Source organism: Anthonomus grandis, chromosome 11 (genome assembly GCF_022605725.1).
Source record: "Anthonomus grandis grandis chromosome 11, icAntGran1.3, whole genome shotgun sequence".
Lineage (NCBI taxonomy): Eukaryota > Metazoa > Arthropoda > Insecta > Coleoptera > Curculionidae > Anthonomus > Anthonomus grandis.
The window spans coordinates 16,201,193-16,219,035 of NC_065556.1; the positions used below are offsets into that span (position 1 = coordinate 16,201,193).

The 17,843-nt window shown below is 34.9% G+C and overlaps 1 protein-coding gene across 1 annotated transcript; it reads left to right on the forward strand.

The window, feature by feature from the left end:
• Positions 1 to 1,081: 1,081 nt before the first annotated feature.
• Positions 1,082 to 13,595, forward strand: LOC126742107 (coiled-coil domain-containing protein 157-like). Its single transcript, XM_050448652.1, has 5 exons — positions 1,082 to 1,312; positions 1,362 to 1,670; positions 1,726 to 1,961; positions 12,903 to 13,324; positions 13,377 to 13,595. The coding sequence occupies exons 1-5, from the start codon at positions 1,101 to 1,103 to the stop codon at positions 13,569 to 13,571; spliced, it is 1,374 nt and encodes a 457-aa protein (XP_050304609.1). The 5' UTR covers positions 1,082 to 1,100; the 3' UTR covers positions 13,572 to 13,595.
• Positions 13,596 to 17,843: the final 4,248 nt, after the last annotated feature.

The following is a 17,843-nucleotide window of genomic DNA, read 5'->3' on the forward strand; positions in this document are numbered from 1 at the left end:
TATATTTTTTCAGTAAATTTTGCAATAAGAATATATAAGGAGAACATAAAATTGGGCGCAGTACTGAGCCTTGTGGCACTTCCTTCTTCACATTAATATACTCGGACTTTTTACTATTCAGAATTATAGTTTGCCTTCTGTAAAACTAAATGATTTAAAAAAAACTAAATTGCTGAATTAATAAAACCCGTGCAATCCATAATGTGTAAGAGTTCCTCGAAATTTAAAGTGGCAAACGCTTTAAAAACTCAAGTAGTCTCACCACTGGTCCCTTATCTTTGTCCAAAGACCTAAGTATATGATCAGTGACATTGAGGAGAGCTGTAGCAAGCCTCCATGTATATAACAAAATGAATCTTAAATGAATCAAAACTATGCGCACCAAGATTATAATAAAATGGTTGTAATATTCATTTAAGTTATGCTTTTGCTACAATTTTACTATCGAATATATTACGTGCAGACTGCGAAGGAAGTAGTAAGCAGAAAGCTTAACATCTGTTGAACTAGACAGACGATATACAAGAAATCACCCAGTGGTAGACACAAACTAGATTCTACATTTTCTACATATGTGAAAGTTTAGAACGCACATAATTTTTTCTGTTCCTATAGGGTGTAAAGTTTAAATATATTATTTCTTAGCTTAGTCTAAGGGAAATTACAAGATTAAAGTTAAAAAGGTATTTATTTACTAGCTAATATAAAACTTATAAAGCGCAGATTTTCATTTTATTTTAAGATTATCCTCATTCCATAAACCTAATTTATCTCCCAGATCGATCAAAAATTAATTTATCAAATCAGTTTGCGACGAATAGTTTAATAAACTATTCGAGAATTTCGAGCGTTTGCTCGCTTATGGAGCGATTAATATCCATAATAGCACGCCCACGCTCCAACTTCCAGATCCTGGATCGAAGCCAAGTTGCTTTCAATTATTGTCGCAGTTGTAAATTTGTTTTGCTACCAAGACTCAACTAGCGATACGCTTTGCTAGACAAAATTTCTGTGTGAGGATTTATTTTTATGCCCTGTATGACTCGTAGATCACTTGTGTGACTTATGACAAAGAACTTTCGATATTGCTAGGTTAAAATATGTACGTCAACAAGACGCTTGCCCTTACGCTGCGCCAAGATATTTTATCAATTAATCGACTTTTGCAAGAAATAAGCAAAACATATCAGTTAGAGCTTACTAATTCATGGTTATTTCCCACAAAATCTTGTAGTGTTTTATGCGAAACTATTATAAACCAGAGTTTGGATGAGTATCCTTATGAAAAGTGCTTGGAAATTTTAGTTGACAGGTATTTTCCCTCAAAAATCTTAATTATTTTTATTACTTAATTTTTTTAGGTTGTATGTGTTTAATAATATTATCTTACTACACCTAAAAAAGGAAAAAAGATCTACAAATAGTTCGCTAGTAGTACAACCAACCAAACCTTCCATAGGGATATCCATAAGACTTATATGGGAGTACATCACTAAACTTTGCAATACAAGAATACAACAACAAAAAATTGCCAATAAATTAACTACAGAAGAACTCATGGACCGAGCATCCCAAACTGACATTTGCTCTTTAAATAGATGCGATAGTTGTAGCTCAGCTATTTCCTGCATGAAGTCAATACTGAGAACATTTGAGGCCCAAAAAGACCGGTAAAATGTTAAATATTCTGGGTCGATTCGTTAATGTTTTTAGTGTTTTTTTCAGTGTTAATTTGAAGTACCAAATACTCGATATAACCCAGTTTGGGAGCATGATGAAAGCCACTTCTTCCATTGAAGAAACGTTGCAAAATCTTTATCGTCGATTGCATAATGAAGTGAGGGAGAAAGACAAGTTAAAGAACGACAATGAGCAGCTTATAAATAAAATAAAAGGATATGAATCCAAAACTGATTTTTTAGAAGAAGAGGTACGAGTACTAAGAAAGGAGTTAGAGAAAGGTAAGGTTAGTAAAGGTTATTTGCACCGTAATATTTAATTAGTAATATTTAGAAATTGGAAAAAATGTCTTTATTTTTTAATATAAGCCTATAAATACAAAATGTTACTTAATAGTAAATTAAATTATATTATATAGAAGATCATAAATAGGGCATTTATGATCTAAGTTATTTCCCTGTATTAACATAGGTCTTTTTTAAAATCAAGCTCATTCTCATACTTTTTTTTAATTGAAAACAGTAAATAGCTGTCAATACTCAACTAGGAAAATGTGACTCCAATGCTAGTTTAGTCGCTAGACGCTATACCCAAACATTTCCAAACCGATTTCATCCCAAAAGAAAATATTTTTTAAATTTGTTTAATTGCCTAAGGGAGACTGGACGTATCAGCGAAAGACGGTTCAACCAGGGCAAGAGGAAGAAATTTTAAGAATTGTCAAAGAATCACCAAACATTAGTACTAGGGTTTTGGCTGAACGGATGAAAAATATTGAGAAAACCGAGGCACATAATATTTTACGGAGTCAACAACTTTACCCATTTCATAATTAAAAAGTTCAGGGTCTTTTACCCGACGACGTTGGCCACCCCGTTCGCCCGACCTTACTCCTTTGGATTTTTCAGTCTGGGGATATATGAAAGACTTTATGCATATGGTTTCGATTTTAAACGAGGATCATTTAAGGGAAAGAATTATTGTAGCTGGAGAGCATTTCAGGTTGAAACCAAATATTTTTCAAAGCCTTAGATTTTCTTTAATAAAGAGGGCTTGTACATGTGTGTACAAATGAATGGAGGTCACGTAGAACAAATAATTTAGGGTCATTATTCTATGACTTTTATTATAATAAATAATTTAGCATTAATTTAGAAAAGTTAATTTGTTTATTTTGTTAACTAATTTTAAATAATAATTAATTTACTAAGAATACTTTTTTACAAGAAAATATTGGATAATTAAAATTCTTTACTAGAACTTTATTATACAGGGGTACAAAGGGGTTGTGGTATTTTTAACACAAGCAATATACCGCAGGTGGCGCCCTCCACAAGGTATAGCGAATCCGTGAACAGATTTCAATTTCTCTTTCCAAAAAACCCCCTCACACCAAATTTTAATTTAAAATGTTATAAAGCACTCGACTTACTTCAAAAAAACGATTTTATATTTCTCATTTTGACGCCCTATATATTGAATACCGAGCGCCTAATTAAAAAATGGCATGACGACGAAAGTCGTATTATTTTGGTCCACTCTATATGTGGCCGGCGGATTGTCCTTCTTTTTCCAGAAGCCCTGTATAAATGTTTGTTATTTATGAAATATTCTATACTGAACTTTTATTTAATTTAATTAAAGAGAAAACGCTACTGGTTTATCAATTCTCCATTAGCACATTAGCACTTGCTGCTGAGAGGTGTAATACACGAATGTCTCGGCCATCTCCACATCCTTCATCATGGACCACATCTAAGTACGTATAATTTCAGTCGAAATGTAAGTTAGTAGAAAGAGGGTGAAGAAACACTCTTAATTACAAGGTAATATATTGATTTTTGCATTGAAGTCCAGTTTTTAACTTACTTCCGAAAATTGAAAACTGATTTCGACAGAATTCGAACAATTATCACACTCATCACGACATCGAGTGTATGAGGATTTCGTTAAGAATAAAATGATGAAATCCGGTTATGCATGGTTGTATGGAGTAATACCGTAAACCTAGATTACTAATATAGATACTTAGATTCAATATAGATTTGCCCGTCAACCGGTGTTATATCGGACGATATTTTTATTTATCTGTCTGTATTTATACGAAATTAAAGCTAACTAATGCATTCTATAATAAGAAGTTAACCTAGTAAACATATTTACATTTTTTGAAAATTGTCACGATTATTTTTAGTTATTTTTTTAAAGTGCGTCCGGTATAACTCCGGCTTTGGGGAATGATACAGGATGACGTAGTAACAATACAAGTAAAAATATTGGTTATTATTTATAAAGATAAAATGGAAATAAACGTCTTTATTCATAAAACAAAATCTTGTAAGAACATCAAAAAATTAAACAGAAAAACTTCAAACATTAGATAAAAAACGAAAAATAACATTCTGAAAACGCAAATAGGTTGGTATATCTATTTGATCTTTTAACTCTGCAACTGCGTCTGCAGTGGATTTCAAACAGAAAAATACCGCGATGGATTTAAGGCGCAGTTAAAACACTGTGGACCTGTTCAAATTTGATCTTGATCTTGTCTTCAACGTCCGGAAAAACAAAAGAATCTTTGTGACCCTATCACATCAATATAACTTTTTGCAATCTTTTCAATTTGCGCAACGAATTCTTTGGTCGTTTCTTTCTTGGTCCCTTCATTGTACAAAAACTTAACTAGGGTAGGCGCGCCTAAGAGTACGCACTTAATATTCTTTTCTACCTAAAACTACAATAAAGAAAAATAAATAAAAAAAATAGTGAGCAACCAAACATGTATTCTATTAGCCAACAAAAAAACACAGTTTAAAGAAAATTATTTCTACATTAAAAATAACACAACCCTTTTTTTAAAAAAATACAAATGCGTACTCTTAGCGCCACATATGCCAAAGAGTACGTAAAGGTTGGGCTAAGAGTACGCAACATCACAATGTTTAAGAAATATTTAATTGCATAGGTCGCAATGGAATTGCTTTTGTCCCATGTAGCTTATGCAAATTTCATGCCACCAGGACTTGCATGTTGCGCACCTGACCCAATCGCCTCCACCGTAAGAATTGCTGTAGTTCTCTTCACATCCAGGACAGACAGCATCTTCTTGATTGCTGTTGATGCTGATGCTCAAAACTTTCGAAGGCATTTTCTTCTTCTTCCGCTTAGTGCTGTCAGTAAGTTTCCTTTTAATGCTGCTCGTCTTGTTTTGGGAGGTGGATTCTTGCAGTGAGTCTTTACAAGGTGTAGATGATAATATTTCCGACCTAAAAAATGTGAAAATATCTTTATTAAATACTGAAAGTAGGAGAGCTTTTATTATTATTGTTGTTGCTGTTATAATTACCTTTTGGAGCGGCACTTATAATTTGCTCGTGTTTTACCTTTGTTAGAAGTATGATTATTTTTGGAGTGACTCCAGATGTCCCAGGTACGGCAAGATCACATTTTTTAGGGGAAGAAAACAGACTTTACATTTTCGATATCTTCGCTGCCTTAAATAGATTCTTAATTTGGCATCGGGTTATTTAAACAACTGCTATCAGTATTCTTGGTTGGTGTTTTGAGACTAGCATCGTGTATTTCTGTCGGAGTAACAGGCTCTTTACGTATCCTATCTATTAAAACTGAAATAGGCAAATTGTCATCATCGTCGGAGTCGGAGTCGTGGTTGTTTAACACTTGAACATTATCTTCATTTTCATGTCGCCTATCATTTGTTGGTTCAATGTGTAAGGCTCGATCAGTTACCTCTGAAGGTGCAAAATCCTCCTCTGTAAACACATCTGGGTTATAAGGATACAATCCTGTAGCACTAAATGCCTTTTCACAAATCTGAATTGTTGCAACCTTGGAATAAGCTGCGTGAAATAGTCTAGACATTTGCTTCAGAGTCACTGGTCTACCAGGGTTTTGAATCATTTGTCGCTTTCATTCGAGAATGCAATTTTCAATGGACCAAAAAAGCATTTATCGAGGGGCTGCATTTTATGGCTCCCATGGGGTGGCAACGATAGAAGAACTATACAGTTATTCTGACAAAAATTAACTGCTTCAAGGGTACAATGTGATGTGTGGTTGTCAAGAATCCAAACAACAGGATCATCCTCTGATGATTTGACGTAGTCTTGAAAATGTCTAAGCCACCTTATAAAAAGCTCCGAATTCATATAACCAGTTTCTGTCACTAATTGTAAAGTTCCAGGTGGACATCCATAAAAAAGTTAATCGTGCATACGTTTGCATGGGAAGATAAGAGCGGGGGGTACCCAATTTCCTGAAGCTCCCATACAACACACAGCTGTTACTAACTCTCCTCGTTCTGCTGCAACCACTTTTGAAACTATTTTCTGGCCCCTGGGGGCAAAAACTTTGGGCATTCTGTTAGGGACCGTCGACATCCCAATTTCATCCATATTACAAATATGGCTGGTGCTTTTGTTTTTTCATAGCATTGTCTTAAATTTTCAAAAAATCATTTTTTTCTCTGGATTAAATCTGTGCCTTATTTGGTTTAGCTCGGCGTACTGGAATGCAAGCGACTTCAAGTCTTTCATGCGCAATCCATAGAATCGGTTAAAAACTGAGTTAAAACGCCCCAAAGATTGTGGAATAGTCCCTAATCTTAATCGTTTCCGTAAAGAGCACTCGTTAACACCCAAGGCAGCAGCAACTGAACGCTTGCTTTCCCCCCGGTCTATTCTAAGTCGCGCCTCGTCTAGCAATTCTTGTGTAAATTTCAGCGTACGATTTGTTTTCCTCTTATATTTTCCCATTATCACCTTGTTATCCTGAAATTTATATCCAGAAATTAATTAAAGATGCCTATCGTTACTACGCAATTAAAATAAATAACTGTGGCAAAGAGTACGCACTTAAATTTTGCGTACTCTTAGCTCCCCTTTCTAGGATGCGAAAATATTGTAAAAAATGTGTTATGCAACTCACAAAACAAGGATGTTTTTAGGTGAGTCTATAGCCTAATGAACGTCGAATTTAACTGCTAATATGCATTTTCTAACAAATGTTTGTCAGTGAGTGAAGAGCGTTGGATAGTAGATGCCATGACTACTGCAGGAAAATTCGGATATCCTTCACACGATATGATTCCTTAAGTATATTCCCTTAAATATTACATCAAAATAGCATATTTTATATTACTTACGACTATTCGTTTATCAATAATCCCACTAAAACTTAAATTCACTGGACAACACCTTGACACAAACAACCACAAATGGCCATATTGGATTCGACCCGCAGTGTTGCCATATGGCTCATCCGAGGTCTGCGTACTACTGTAAATGATGCTCTCATTGCATCATACCCCCTGCTGGTTGTTTCCGAATCATTTTCAAAACTTGTTCTGGATCGAATAGGATTATGCCGGGTGCTCGGAAACCAGACCGTATATTATTCGACATGCTATCCTTTGATTTTTCCAGAAGCTTCTTCAGCAGCGAAGGAAATACAGATTTTGGCACAACTCCTTTATGGGTCGTTTCCATTCGGTCGAAATTTCTCGCCACACCCACTTTAGAGGTGCAAATACTGCAACGTCCAGTGGCTGACATAGGTGTGTCGAATTCTTCGGCAAAAAAACAAAGCGAATATTGTTTTCTGTGCAACTTTTGATAACGCGGTAGGAAAGATGGTTTGCCAGGTTGTCGCAAATAAGAACCTTCTTGCCCTCCTTGCTAGGGAACTTTTTGAGGACTGGTTCCTCAAAACATGGAGTATCGAACCGTCTACTTAGTGTTCTGTTGTATTGCGTGTTTTCGGGACCACCTCTATCCAGTTTGGGTAGAGATTTGTACTTTTGTACACAACGTATGGAGGTAAACAAGTGCCGTCTCCAGCCGCAGCAAACATAACAGACGTTGACATTTTGGAAAAATCCATTATCCTTCGCACATGCTTCTTTCCACGGGGAAAAAAACTAGTTTTTTACCGGGATCATCTGTTAAGTTTGTTTCATCCATATTAACAATATTTTCAGGTGAAACCCCCTGGATTGTCTCGTTTACGTGCTCAAAGTATTTCAGCTTTCACTTATTTAATATTTTCACTATTACGGTGAACTAGTGATGACTCCTTGTGTCGCCCCATAAAGTGGTTAATCCAGTCATCACCAGATCTATTATCGTTAAAACATTGTATATTTATGCCCTTACTGTTTGAATAACGGCGCACGAAGTCCTTGATTGATTGCTTCTCAAAAGGATATCCAAATTTTCGTGCAGTAGTCATGGCATCTACTATCCAACGCTCTTCACTTTTGAGTGCCTTCCTGAAAATTGAGGGCCTCCCGAGTTTGTCAGAATGCTCACTTCTGTAAATATCGTAAAGGGTGCTTTTTGGTACCCCGTGCATTTGCTTGCGTGCATCATAGATATCATGCACAGGGTTCACAGGCCAGAGGACACCATTTGGCTGTCTTAATTTTAACGAAAAAAGTGACTCTAATAATTAATTTTTTGTGAGCTTACCTTGATTTTCTGATCAACCGCGAAACACATTTACGACTGGTAGATTATCGGTTAATCTAGGGATATTTTCGTTTAGTAACCGAACAGTCACCCAACATCTGTAGCGCGCGCAATTTGAAATACAACCACATCGTCCCATATAACCCCGGATGACGGTATTGATTGCATGTCGTAATTTGTTCCCGCTACATAAGAAGATTTATACTAGCTCCTCCAAACTGCTGAGAAGTTACCTCCTCCTCCAGACAGCCTACAAAATCCCTTACTATACTCTAACCAGATGTAGGAAGGCAGATTCTTACGTCAAGGACTTCACCAACTTCGTAAACCAGATTAAAATTCGTTAATAAATTGGTGATATGCTCTGTAGCTTTTTTATAGTATCTTTGTTACTAAATACAGAACTGTGTTGAGGCTTAAAAAAGAGTTGCCGGAAAGAAATGAATCCCTTTATTCCCAAAGCAAACTAAATAGAATAAATAAATAGAAAAAATGTAGATACAATTGAAACTATCATGAAATTAGCAAAAATTTCAAAAAGTTTTTCTGCATCAACGAAAAATTAGAGAAAATTACCTCGTGAGGTATATCTACTACACCATCCCATACTACTCAACCTATATACAGGTCTGGCAAATTCAGGTTTTGCGTGCGGAAACCACCATATAAATTATTCTGTGCTTTATCGGCATCACACAAACCGAAATCTAAAGCGTTATGGAGGACAAACAGCCCTAACTAAACAAGAAGAAGATATTTTAGTCCATCAACTAATAGTTTGTTCCGATTGGGGGTATCCACTTAACCATTTGGACGTCAGGATGATAATAAGAAAATTACCTAGACAGTAGAGGTAAAACAATAACGAGATTAAACTAAAAAATGGGTATTCTGCCTTAAAAACAATATATCGTCAAAGACATTTTTTAAGCTCAAGTATCAAAAAACTGCTCTGGGATGCTTTAGTACTATCACCGTTAAATTTTTGCGACACAATTTATGGACCATGTCTCGATAACTCCGACTCAAGTAGAATTCAAAAACTTTAAAACTCTTGCTTAAGACTTATATTTGGTATAAGAAGACGGCAACATATTTCTTATAAATTAAAAGAAGCAGGTTGGCTAAATATGCACAATAGACGAATATTACATATTTTATGTTTTTCTTACAAAATTCTTCAATCAAAAACTCCGCCTTATTTACTTGAAAAGCTTACCTATCGTACTGATGTGCATAATCTTAATATAAGACGTAAAAATCTTTTAACAATTCCTAGCCATAGCAAAGAACTCTTTAAGCGATCCTTTTCTTATGTCGTACCAAATTTGATTAATAAGTTCAAAATAATTAATTTGACTGTCACTGAAAAAACTTTTAAATTAAAAACCAAGCTTCTTCTTTTAAATCAAACTTAATTTTTCTTGAATGCCTTTCTTTATTAAAATACTTCGCACATGCTAACTAACTGAATGCAACGTAAAATATTCTATTAACATTTATTATTCAAAAATTAACTGTTTAAAAAAAAAAAAAGAAGAAAAAAGAAGAATTCTTTCATTCCGTTTCATCCATTTTTCCCCCTACTGCTTTTTCCCCTCATAAGTATATGCCTACCTATTTGTTTTTTTTTTAGTTTGTCTATAAGAATTGTTTTTTTTTTCTCTCACTTCTTCTATTATAAGCCTTAACAGAATCCAGGAAGTTGTTTCCTTCTTTTCTGGAAGTCTGAATGCATGGCTTTTTAGTTGCCTTACTTGTGTTAACTAAATTCTTTATATAACCTATTGTTTTTAATATGCTCTCTTTGTTTAATATTCTAATAATCAATTCCATGTATATAATCATATTACCTTCTGTAATTATGCTTTTTTTTGTATTGGTGGCTAATAAACGTCTTATTATTATTATTATTATTATTATTATTTAAAGATAATATCGCGGGCAGAGACTTTGTCTATTCTTTTTTAAAACGTCACAAAAATGAATTAAGATCTCGAATCTCCCAAAACATCAAGCGCTCAAGAGCTGCTGTTTCTCCCAATACTATCAATGCTTATTTTGACAATTTCAGCCACAGAGTTGAAAAATGTACCGCCATCAAACATAATAAATTACGACGAAACAAATTTAACTGACGATCCGGTTAGAAAGAAAGTAATCTCGAAAAGAGGCTGTCGCTATCCAGAACGTATTTGCAATACGTCGAAGTCAGCCGTTTCTATTATGTACGCTGCTTCAGCTGATGGGAAATTGTTTCCACCATACGTGGTTTACAAAGCTAAAAATTTGTATACATCTTGGACAGTTGGAGGACCAAAGGACGTCAGATTTAATAGAAGTCCATCAGGTTGGTTTGATACGATTTCCTTCTCAGATTGGGTAGAGAGAACTGTCATGCCTGCAGTAAAAGATCTACCGGGAAAGAAGTACTTAATTAGCGACAATCTGAGTTCACATTTTTCTGCAAGTACGGTATCTCTTTGCGAAGAAAATAATATTTCATTTATCTTCCTCCCGGCTAACTCTACTCATCTGACCCAGCCTCTGGACGTGACATTTTTCCGGCCTCTTAAAACAGCTTGGCGACAGATCCTTGAAAAATGTAAAATGGGGGCTGGTTCAAAGCATTGCACGGTTCCAAAGAACAGATTCCCTTTCTTGCTAAAATGACTTGTCAAAGACTATTGAGCCTAATTCTGGAAAATACATACAATCTGGGTTTTCCACTAGATAGGGATCAAGTCTTGGTACGCCTTCCGCAGCAAAATCTTGACGAGACAAATGATGAGAATCAGAACATTAAAGAAGGACTTAATAACTCTTTGGTAAGCCTTCTAAGAACAATGAGATATGGCGATGGTCAAAATGTGAAGAGTCGACGTTGTAAAGTTCCTGCTGACAAAAGCGTTACAAGTGCAGATTTTGAAAGCACGTTGGATAAAGACGATCAAGAGGATAATGACTTAGAAAGACGTATGGAAACCTTAGATGAAGATTCAGACCCGGAAATCAATTTGCCCCTTAGTAATTTCATGCCAATAATGGCAAAAGTTCAAGATCATTCTTCAAGTGAAGACTCTGAAATGAAAAAAGATCAAGATTATTCTTCAGATGCAGACTCAGAAATGGACACTTCACTACCAAGTTTCACCGATAAGTCCGAGAATAAGTTAGATACAAATAATTCATCAGGATCAGTCTGCTTTGAGGGTAAATTGTTCCGATGTGTTTCTCCTATTTCGCTTGATTTAACTTGGCTTCTGGTGTATTTTCCAACAAAATATTGAAATAGACAAAGAAATAAATATTTTATCAGACAAGTCATTAATATTACAGAAAATGACCTTGAAGCCACTTTCTTAAGGAGTCGCCCCACCAAACACTCGTCAGAATATATTTATGGATTTCCAGAAGTTCGGGATGTTTCCACCTTTCATTTTAGCCAGGTTGTTGGAGCGGTTTTCCCAGTTTATGACGAGATAGAAGCATCTACGTCAAGAAGAGACATTTTAAAATTTAATTTGCATCAAAGTTGTTTAATTTAAATAATATGTTTTTGTTGTAAAATTGGTGTTTTTGTCAGTTTTTTTGTGTATTTATATTTTTTTATGAATTTAAAATTTTTTTCAGGTAATCCTATTCGCCCTCCTGTGGGTGGAATAGTAAATTTGACCAATTTAAATGGGTGTTTCTATTCACCCCACATTAAGGGTGAATAGAAAAAGAGCGTTTTTATTTTTTTTCTATTTAAAAAAAAATCTATTATGCGCTTTTTGATCTACAAGTCAAGACCTGTAGATTCCTTATTTTTTGTTGTCAAAAAGGTGACTACCATGTTAGCAACAGAGTAGGAAAGATCCGAAACTGTTTCTATTCACCCCATTTTACGGTAAATCCCGTGCGTGCATTACCTAAGAATATATTTTCTCTCTCTGTGGGAAAATGGTGAAACATTGTCGTTTTCTCTTACTTAAGGGTTTGTCAATAATTTTCTGTTGTATGTTATTGCATGAGTATTTCGGCATTCAAGAAAGAAATTAGCCAGTTTTGTATAATTTCAATAAAGAGAACAATCTGGTGAAAGTAATTGCTGATTAGAATAAATTATATAAATTAATATTAAAATAGTGAGTGCATGCATTTGGTGGGAATATGCCATAAATAGCCCCTAAATCCACAAAAAGTCTCAATCATATTAAAAAGTTAATAATTTAATCAAGGTTTAATGATTATTTTATAAAATCAATATTCTCAATCCTTAAGATCAGGTTCAAGTCAGTGATTAAACTCTATATGATACTGATTAAGTTTCTTGCGATGTTTTCTCCTTGTTTCCAAGTGAAAGTAATAGTTTTAGTTCCGAAAGAAAAGTGTTTCATAAAGTATTTAAAGACTTAAGTCTACACAAATGGTTAAAGTTTATCCATTTTCAAAAGATATATTTGGAAAACCAAAGGATAAAATTCTTAATATGGAAAAGTTCGGGATTTATAAAAATAATTATAATAACTGATATAAGGACATAGGGCAGGCCGGATTATAGCATATCATAAAATAACTAAAATGTGTAGTAATTTTTGCCAGTAATGGTTTACCCCCATTAGTAGATTAACCAAAAAGGAACTTTCGAAGTAAACATTCCTAAATATGTATTCTGACCGAGCTTTTATAGATTCAGTTAATAAACTAACTTTTTATGCAAAGATAATAATGAGAACTATTATGTTCCAGATGCTCAAGAGATAACAACTTTCAAAGAAGAAAATAGCAAATTATCAGAGCTGACAGCTAATCAATATAAGAAGATAAGTCATTTAGAAAAAACCCTTAATAACTTTAGTATCTCTTTTCAATCAATGTCAAAAGGCAACTGCAAACTAAAATCACAAAATAAAATATTACAATCAAATGTTGAAACCAGCTTAAGTCTTTTGCGAAAGTGCCATAGTTCTTTGACAAGCAAACTGTTAAAACTAGATGATGAATTTATTATCATCAAAGCTATTTTGGAACAGTATGAAAAATCTGTTAAAGAAGTAAATGCCAAGTTGGTAAAGATTGTGAAAAATATTGGAAAAATTGATCTTAAGGTCACTCATAAATTTGACACAAAAGAAGCATTGCAAGAGTTGCAAAAATATGAAGATTTTTGCGTAAGTTAATTTTTTGACTTAGAAACCCTGTTTACTTGTTTATGTCTTTTAGGTAAAAATTAAAGAAATTTTTAAGGAAAAACTGGAAAAATCAAAACCTTCAGAAATCGTTTCAATCAAAGGGAATCCAGTTGAAGACATCTCTAGACAAATTGACGATAATAATAGTAAAATAAGTATTTTGCAAAAAGAAAACGGAAGGCTAGAAATATTATTAAATAGATTTAAGGGCATTCAAAGAAAGTGAAAAATAAAGTATTTTTAAATTACAGTTTATGTATATCTTTATATACCATACATATTCTTATACAGTGCGGCTTTTAATTTTCCCTCCCTTTTTTATCTTTTGAATGCGTTTGAAATTTGGCACACATCATTAACAACATAAATACTATTTTTTGGTCTCTAGTTCGTTTTGCAAATGGCGGCGAGACCCATCTTGAAAAATAAAATTAAATAGAAAAGGGAGTCATGCGAATTACCGTTTGAAAGCTTCCACTGAATGCTTCATGATCATAAAATATTAAGTCAATTTCTTCTACCCATAGCGAAATGGCACCCTTTCAAAATCTTATTTTTCGCATTTTTATTTCCATTTAAAATAACTAAACTTTAGATAACATAGAAATGTAACTATATCAGTACAAAAGATGTTAAAAATGTACACCATTAACTTAAAGACATTAAAATAATCTAATGGAAAACTCTTCAAGAACATTTTGGAAAGTGGCAACATCAATATTGCGACATGCATCAATTATTGTTTAATGTAGATCGAAGATAGATTCTGGCTGGGTGACCTAGACTTTTTGTTTCAAGTAGCCCCATAAAAAATTTCCAGAGGTGTAAAATTGGGCGAAGTGGCTGGCCCTCATCGATCAATCCATCGATTAGGATAAGTATTAGTCAAATATTCTCTAACATTTCTGCTAAAGTAAGGCGGTGCCTCATCTTATTGAAAAACTGTTTCTAACTCAAATTTATAAGGATTGTCTTCAATAATCTTAAGGATCATTGGTTCTACTGCAATTTTAATTACAACATGTTTAAGTAAAGATCTCCTGTCAAGTTTCAATTTAAACTCTACAAACAACAACACATCTACAAACAAATTACACCTGAACAGGTGTAGTAAAGGAAATCAAAATTAATGAAAATGCGATTTTGAAAGGCTGTCATTTTGTAAAGAGTAGTACTTACAAAATGGTTGCTAATGATGTGTGCCAAATTTCAAATTTTTATATAAACGCATTGAAAAGATAAGAGGGGGAAGGGCAATTAAGAGTCGCACTGTATGTATACGTACAGCTAGTCAGAAATTACCAAAAGAACTATAGAAAGTTATTTTTTGATAAAAGAGATTGTTTAAGATTCATTCCATTTACAACGCCTTCTTCAAGGCATTTGACAGGGTAAATCATAAGATCTTACTCAATAAATTTTTTGGTTTTGCTTTATCGGGTTCTCTTTTGGACTGGTTGAGTAGCTACTTTACTGATAGAACCCAAATTGTGCGGGACCTTCACATCTTCCACACTAGCAGTCTTCTAATAATCAGACCACTGCTTCAGGCGAGACCGCTATGTACCTCAATATTCTCATTGAGGTATATAAGGTACATCAATATTTATCATATAGACAATACTCCTTTAGAGTGCGTGCAACGAATAAGAGCCACTTAATTTAAACGTAGTCTTCACTGCATATATGAATAGCATTATTAATAAGTCTCTAAAGTTGCTAGGATACATTAAACGTAGTACCACAAATTTTAATCATAGTACTTTATTAAAACACTACTTTGCCTTCGTCAGAACCCACTTAAGTGTCTCCTCTGTCTGGAGCCCAAACTATACACTTTATATTCACAGACTGGCAAGAGTTTCACGTAAATTTTGCATGTGCATTCACTACGGGTTTCACAATGATCAAGAACTTCTATATGAGAATCTATGCTTAATACTTGATCTTGAAGCCTTATCAGCTTGAAGAAAGATTTAAAAATTCTCTATAGATTAGTCCATTTAACTATAGATTACCTATATCTCACTTCCCAAATCACTTTACATGTACTTACCATCTCGCAGTACATGTTCCATCCAAACATTCCATGGACCTTTTTACAGGAAAAACTATGCCAAAAATGTATTCATTCAAAATTGATAAGCAGTGGGCTACATATAGCTGCGTCTACTTCTGACTATGATATTATCTCCATCACAGAAACTTGGCTCCAAAATGATATACTTAATGGTGAAATCCTTCCCAACTCATATGTAATGTACCGTTCTGACAGAAGAACTGACCTTGTTGCTGCTTCAAGGGGTGGTGGTGTTCTACTGGGGTTTCTGAAGCACCTCTCCTCGGAAGCCCTCGACCTCTCTGCGATCAGCCAAGAAATACCAGAAATTGACCTGATAGGATGTAGAGTCAAATTTAATCATTTCATACTGTATATTTTTGTATTGTACGTCCCTTCTTCCATCGACTCCGTGCAATTAGAATGCTTTCGTGAAGCCTTTTCCATAATATATTCTGAACATGTGATTATCCTGGGAGACTTTAATGTCCCCACTTATATTGAACACTCGGTATCTCCCAATAGTAAACGTCAACTTCTAAGTAATTTTTTTGATTTCCTGAACTATAAGCAATCCAATACCGTATTAAATAACAATCTTCGCTATTTGGATTTAATCTTTGTAAGCTTCGATATCTCTGTACTTAACAGCGGTGCATTTCTTGTCCCGGAGGACACCTACCATCCATCTCTGTCATTTGAATTCCATGCAGGCCTTACCTCTCTTAATAACCTACCCCTTAATAAAGCTGAAATAAAGGAATTTAATTTTAGAAAGGCTAACTTTCCGCTTTTGTATCAGCTGCTGCTAGATACTGATTGGTCGTCACGGTGCAGCAGGACGTCAACTCTGCATGTGATGTTTTTTATGATATACTGAACGACACTTTCGCTAGAGCGGTACCCTTTAAGGTAAAACCTCCCTGGTTTTCGGTGGACATAATTCGTAATATATATAGAAAGGAAAGAGCATTTCGTGATTTTAAGATTTCTAAGTCTAATCATTTTCTAGAGATATTCAGATCTTTGCGCAAGACAATTAAAGCTGTAACTGCACAAGCCTACAAAACGTACATCCATAGTATTGAAAACAAAACCTCCGATCCGAGTGAATTTTGGTCTTTTATTTGAAGCAAGCGTCAGTCTCAAATCCCAGGCTCAATGAAGCTTTCTAACCAATCATACAATACGCCTGACAGCATTGTGTCCGCTTTTGGAGATTATTTCAGGAGTGTAAACACGAACTCACTTCCCAGCGATCATCGTGTCGTCTCTGAACCTCCCTTAACTTGCATAGACGTCATAGACATTATAACGGCGAGCAAGTGTCTCAAAAGTAAAATGACCTCTGGCCCAGATCTATATCCTAGTTTTTTAGCTAAAGGCTGCTCTGTTGCACTTACAGACCCTCTGCTCCACATTTTTAATCTGATCCTTAAGACTGGTATTTTTCCCAATATCTGGAAGCAAGCCAAAGTTTGCCCTATTTTTAAAAAGGGCGATGCTGGAACAATAGAGAATTACCGCCCTATATCCGTTCTGTGCAATTTCTCAAAGTTATTTGAGTTGGCTCTTTATAAATTAATTTTTCCCAAGTCCATGGTGGCCAACGATCAACATGGCTTTGTTTCTGGTCGATCATGTACTACAAACCTAGCATTCTTTTCTCAGTTTGTGTGTGAAGCACTTAATGATAGAGGTCAAATCGATGTTATCTACACAGACTTTCAAAAGGCTTTCGACCAGATTAACCACTTCATCCTATTTAATAAGCTTGAACGCCAGTTTGGATTCTCCGATCGCTTGATAAAGCTCCTTAACTCCTATTTAGTTGACCGCTCTCAGTTTGTAGTGGTCGAGGGCTTTAGATCTGCTTGTTTTTCACCCACCTCTGGAGTTCCGCAGGGCTCTAACTTGGGCCCTCTTCTCTTTAACGTTTTCGCTAATGACTTGATCTCCACCCTCAATTGCTCTCGGTTAGCATATGCTGATGACCTAAAGCTTTTCCATAGGATTGACTCTATAGCAGATTGTGGTCAACTGCAAGAGAACGTCAATACTGTACACCATTGGTGCACTTTGAACAGGCTTAACCTTAATGTTTCCAAGTGTAATGTGACCTAGCTACTTTGGAATTAAAAGTCCAGTTGTCTTTAATTACTTAGTTAATGGAGATTCTCTGGCAAGATCTACCTGTTTTAAGGATTGGAGTCACCTTTAACCAAAAATTTTCTTTTATCCCTCACATCGAAGATACTGATACTAGGGCTACTCGCATGCTGGGCTTTATTATTAGAAATTGCAAACTTTTCTCGAACACTGCCACTGCCAAAACTCTCTACTATGCATTTGTTAGATCCAGGCTGGACTACAGCTCCCTCATTTGGTCTCCCATTTACAACCAGCACATTCACCTATTAGAATCAGTCCAACGGCGAT

Bases quoted from the DNA above. Each gene is read 5' to 3' on its own strand.
- LOC126742107 (XM_050448652.1), top strand. From the start codon at position 1,101: ATGTACGTCAACAAGACGCTTGCCCTTACGCTGCGCCAAGATATTTTA. The intron at 1,313-1,361 runs GTATTTTCCCTC...TAATTTTTTTAG, and splicing joins TTGGAAATTTTAGTTGACAG to GTTGTATGTGTTTAATAATA. The intron at 13,325-13,376 runs GTAAGTTAATTT...TATGTCTTTTAG, and splicing joins AAAAATATGAAGATTTTTGC to GTAAAAATTAAAGAAATTTT.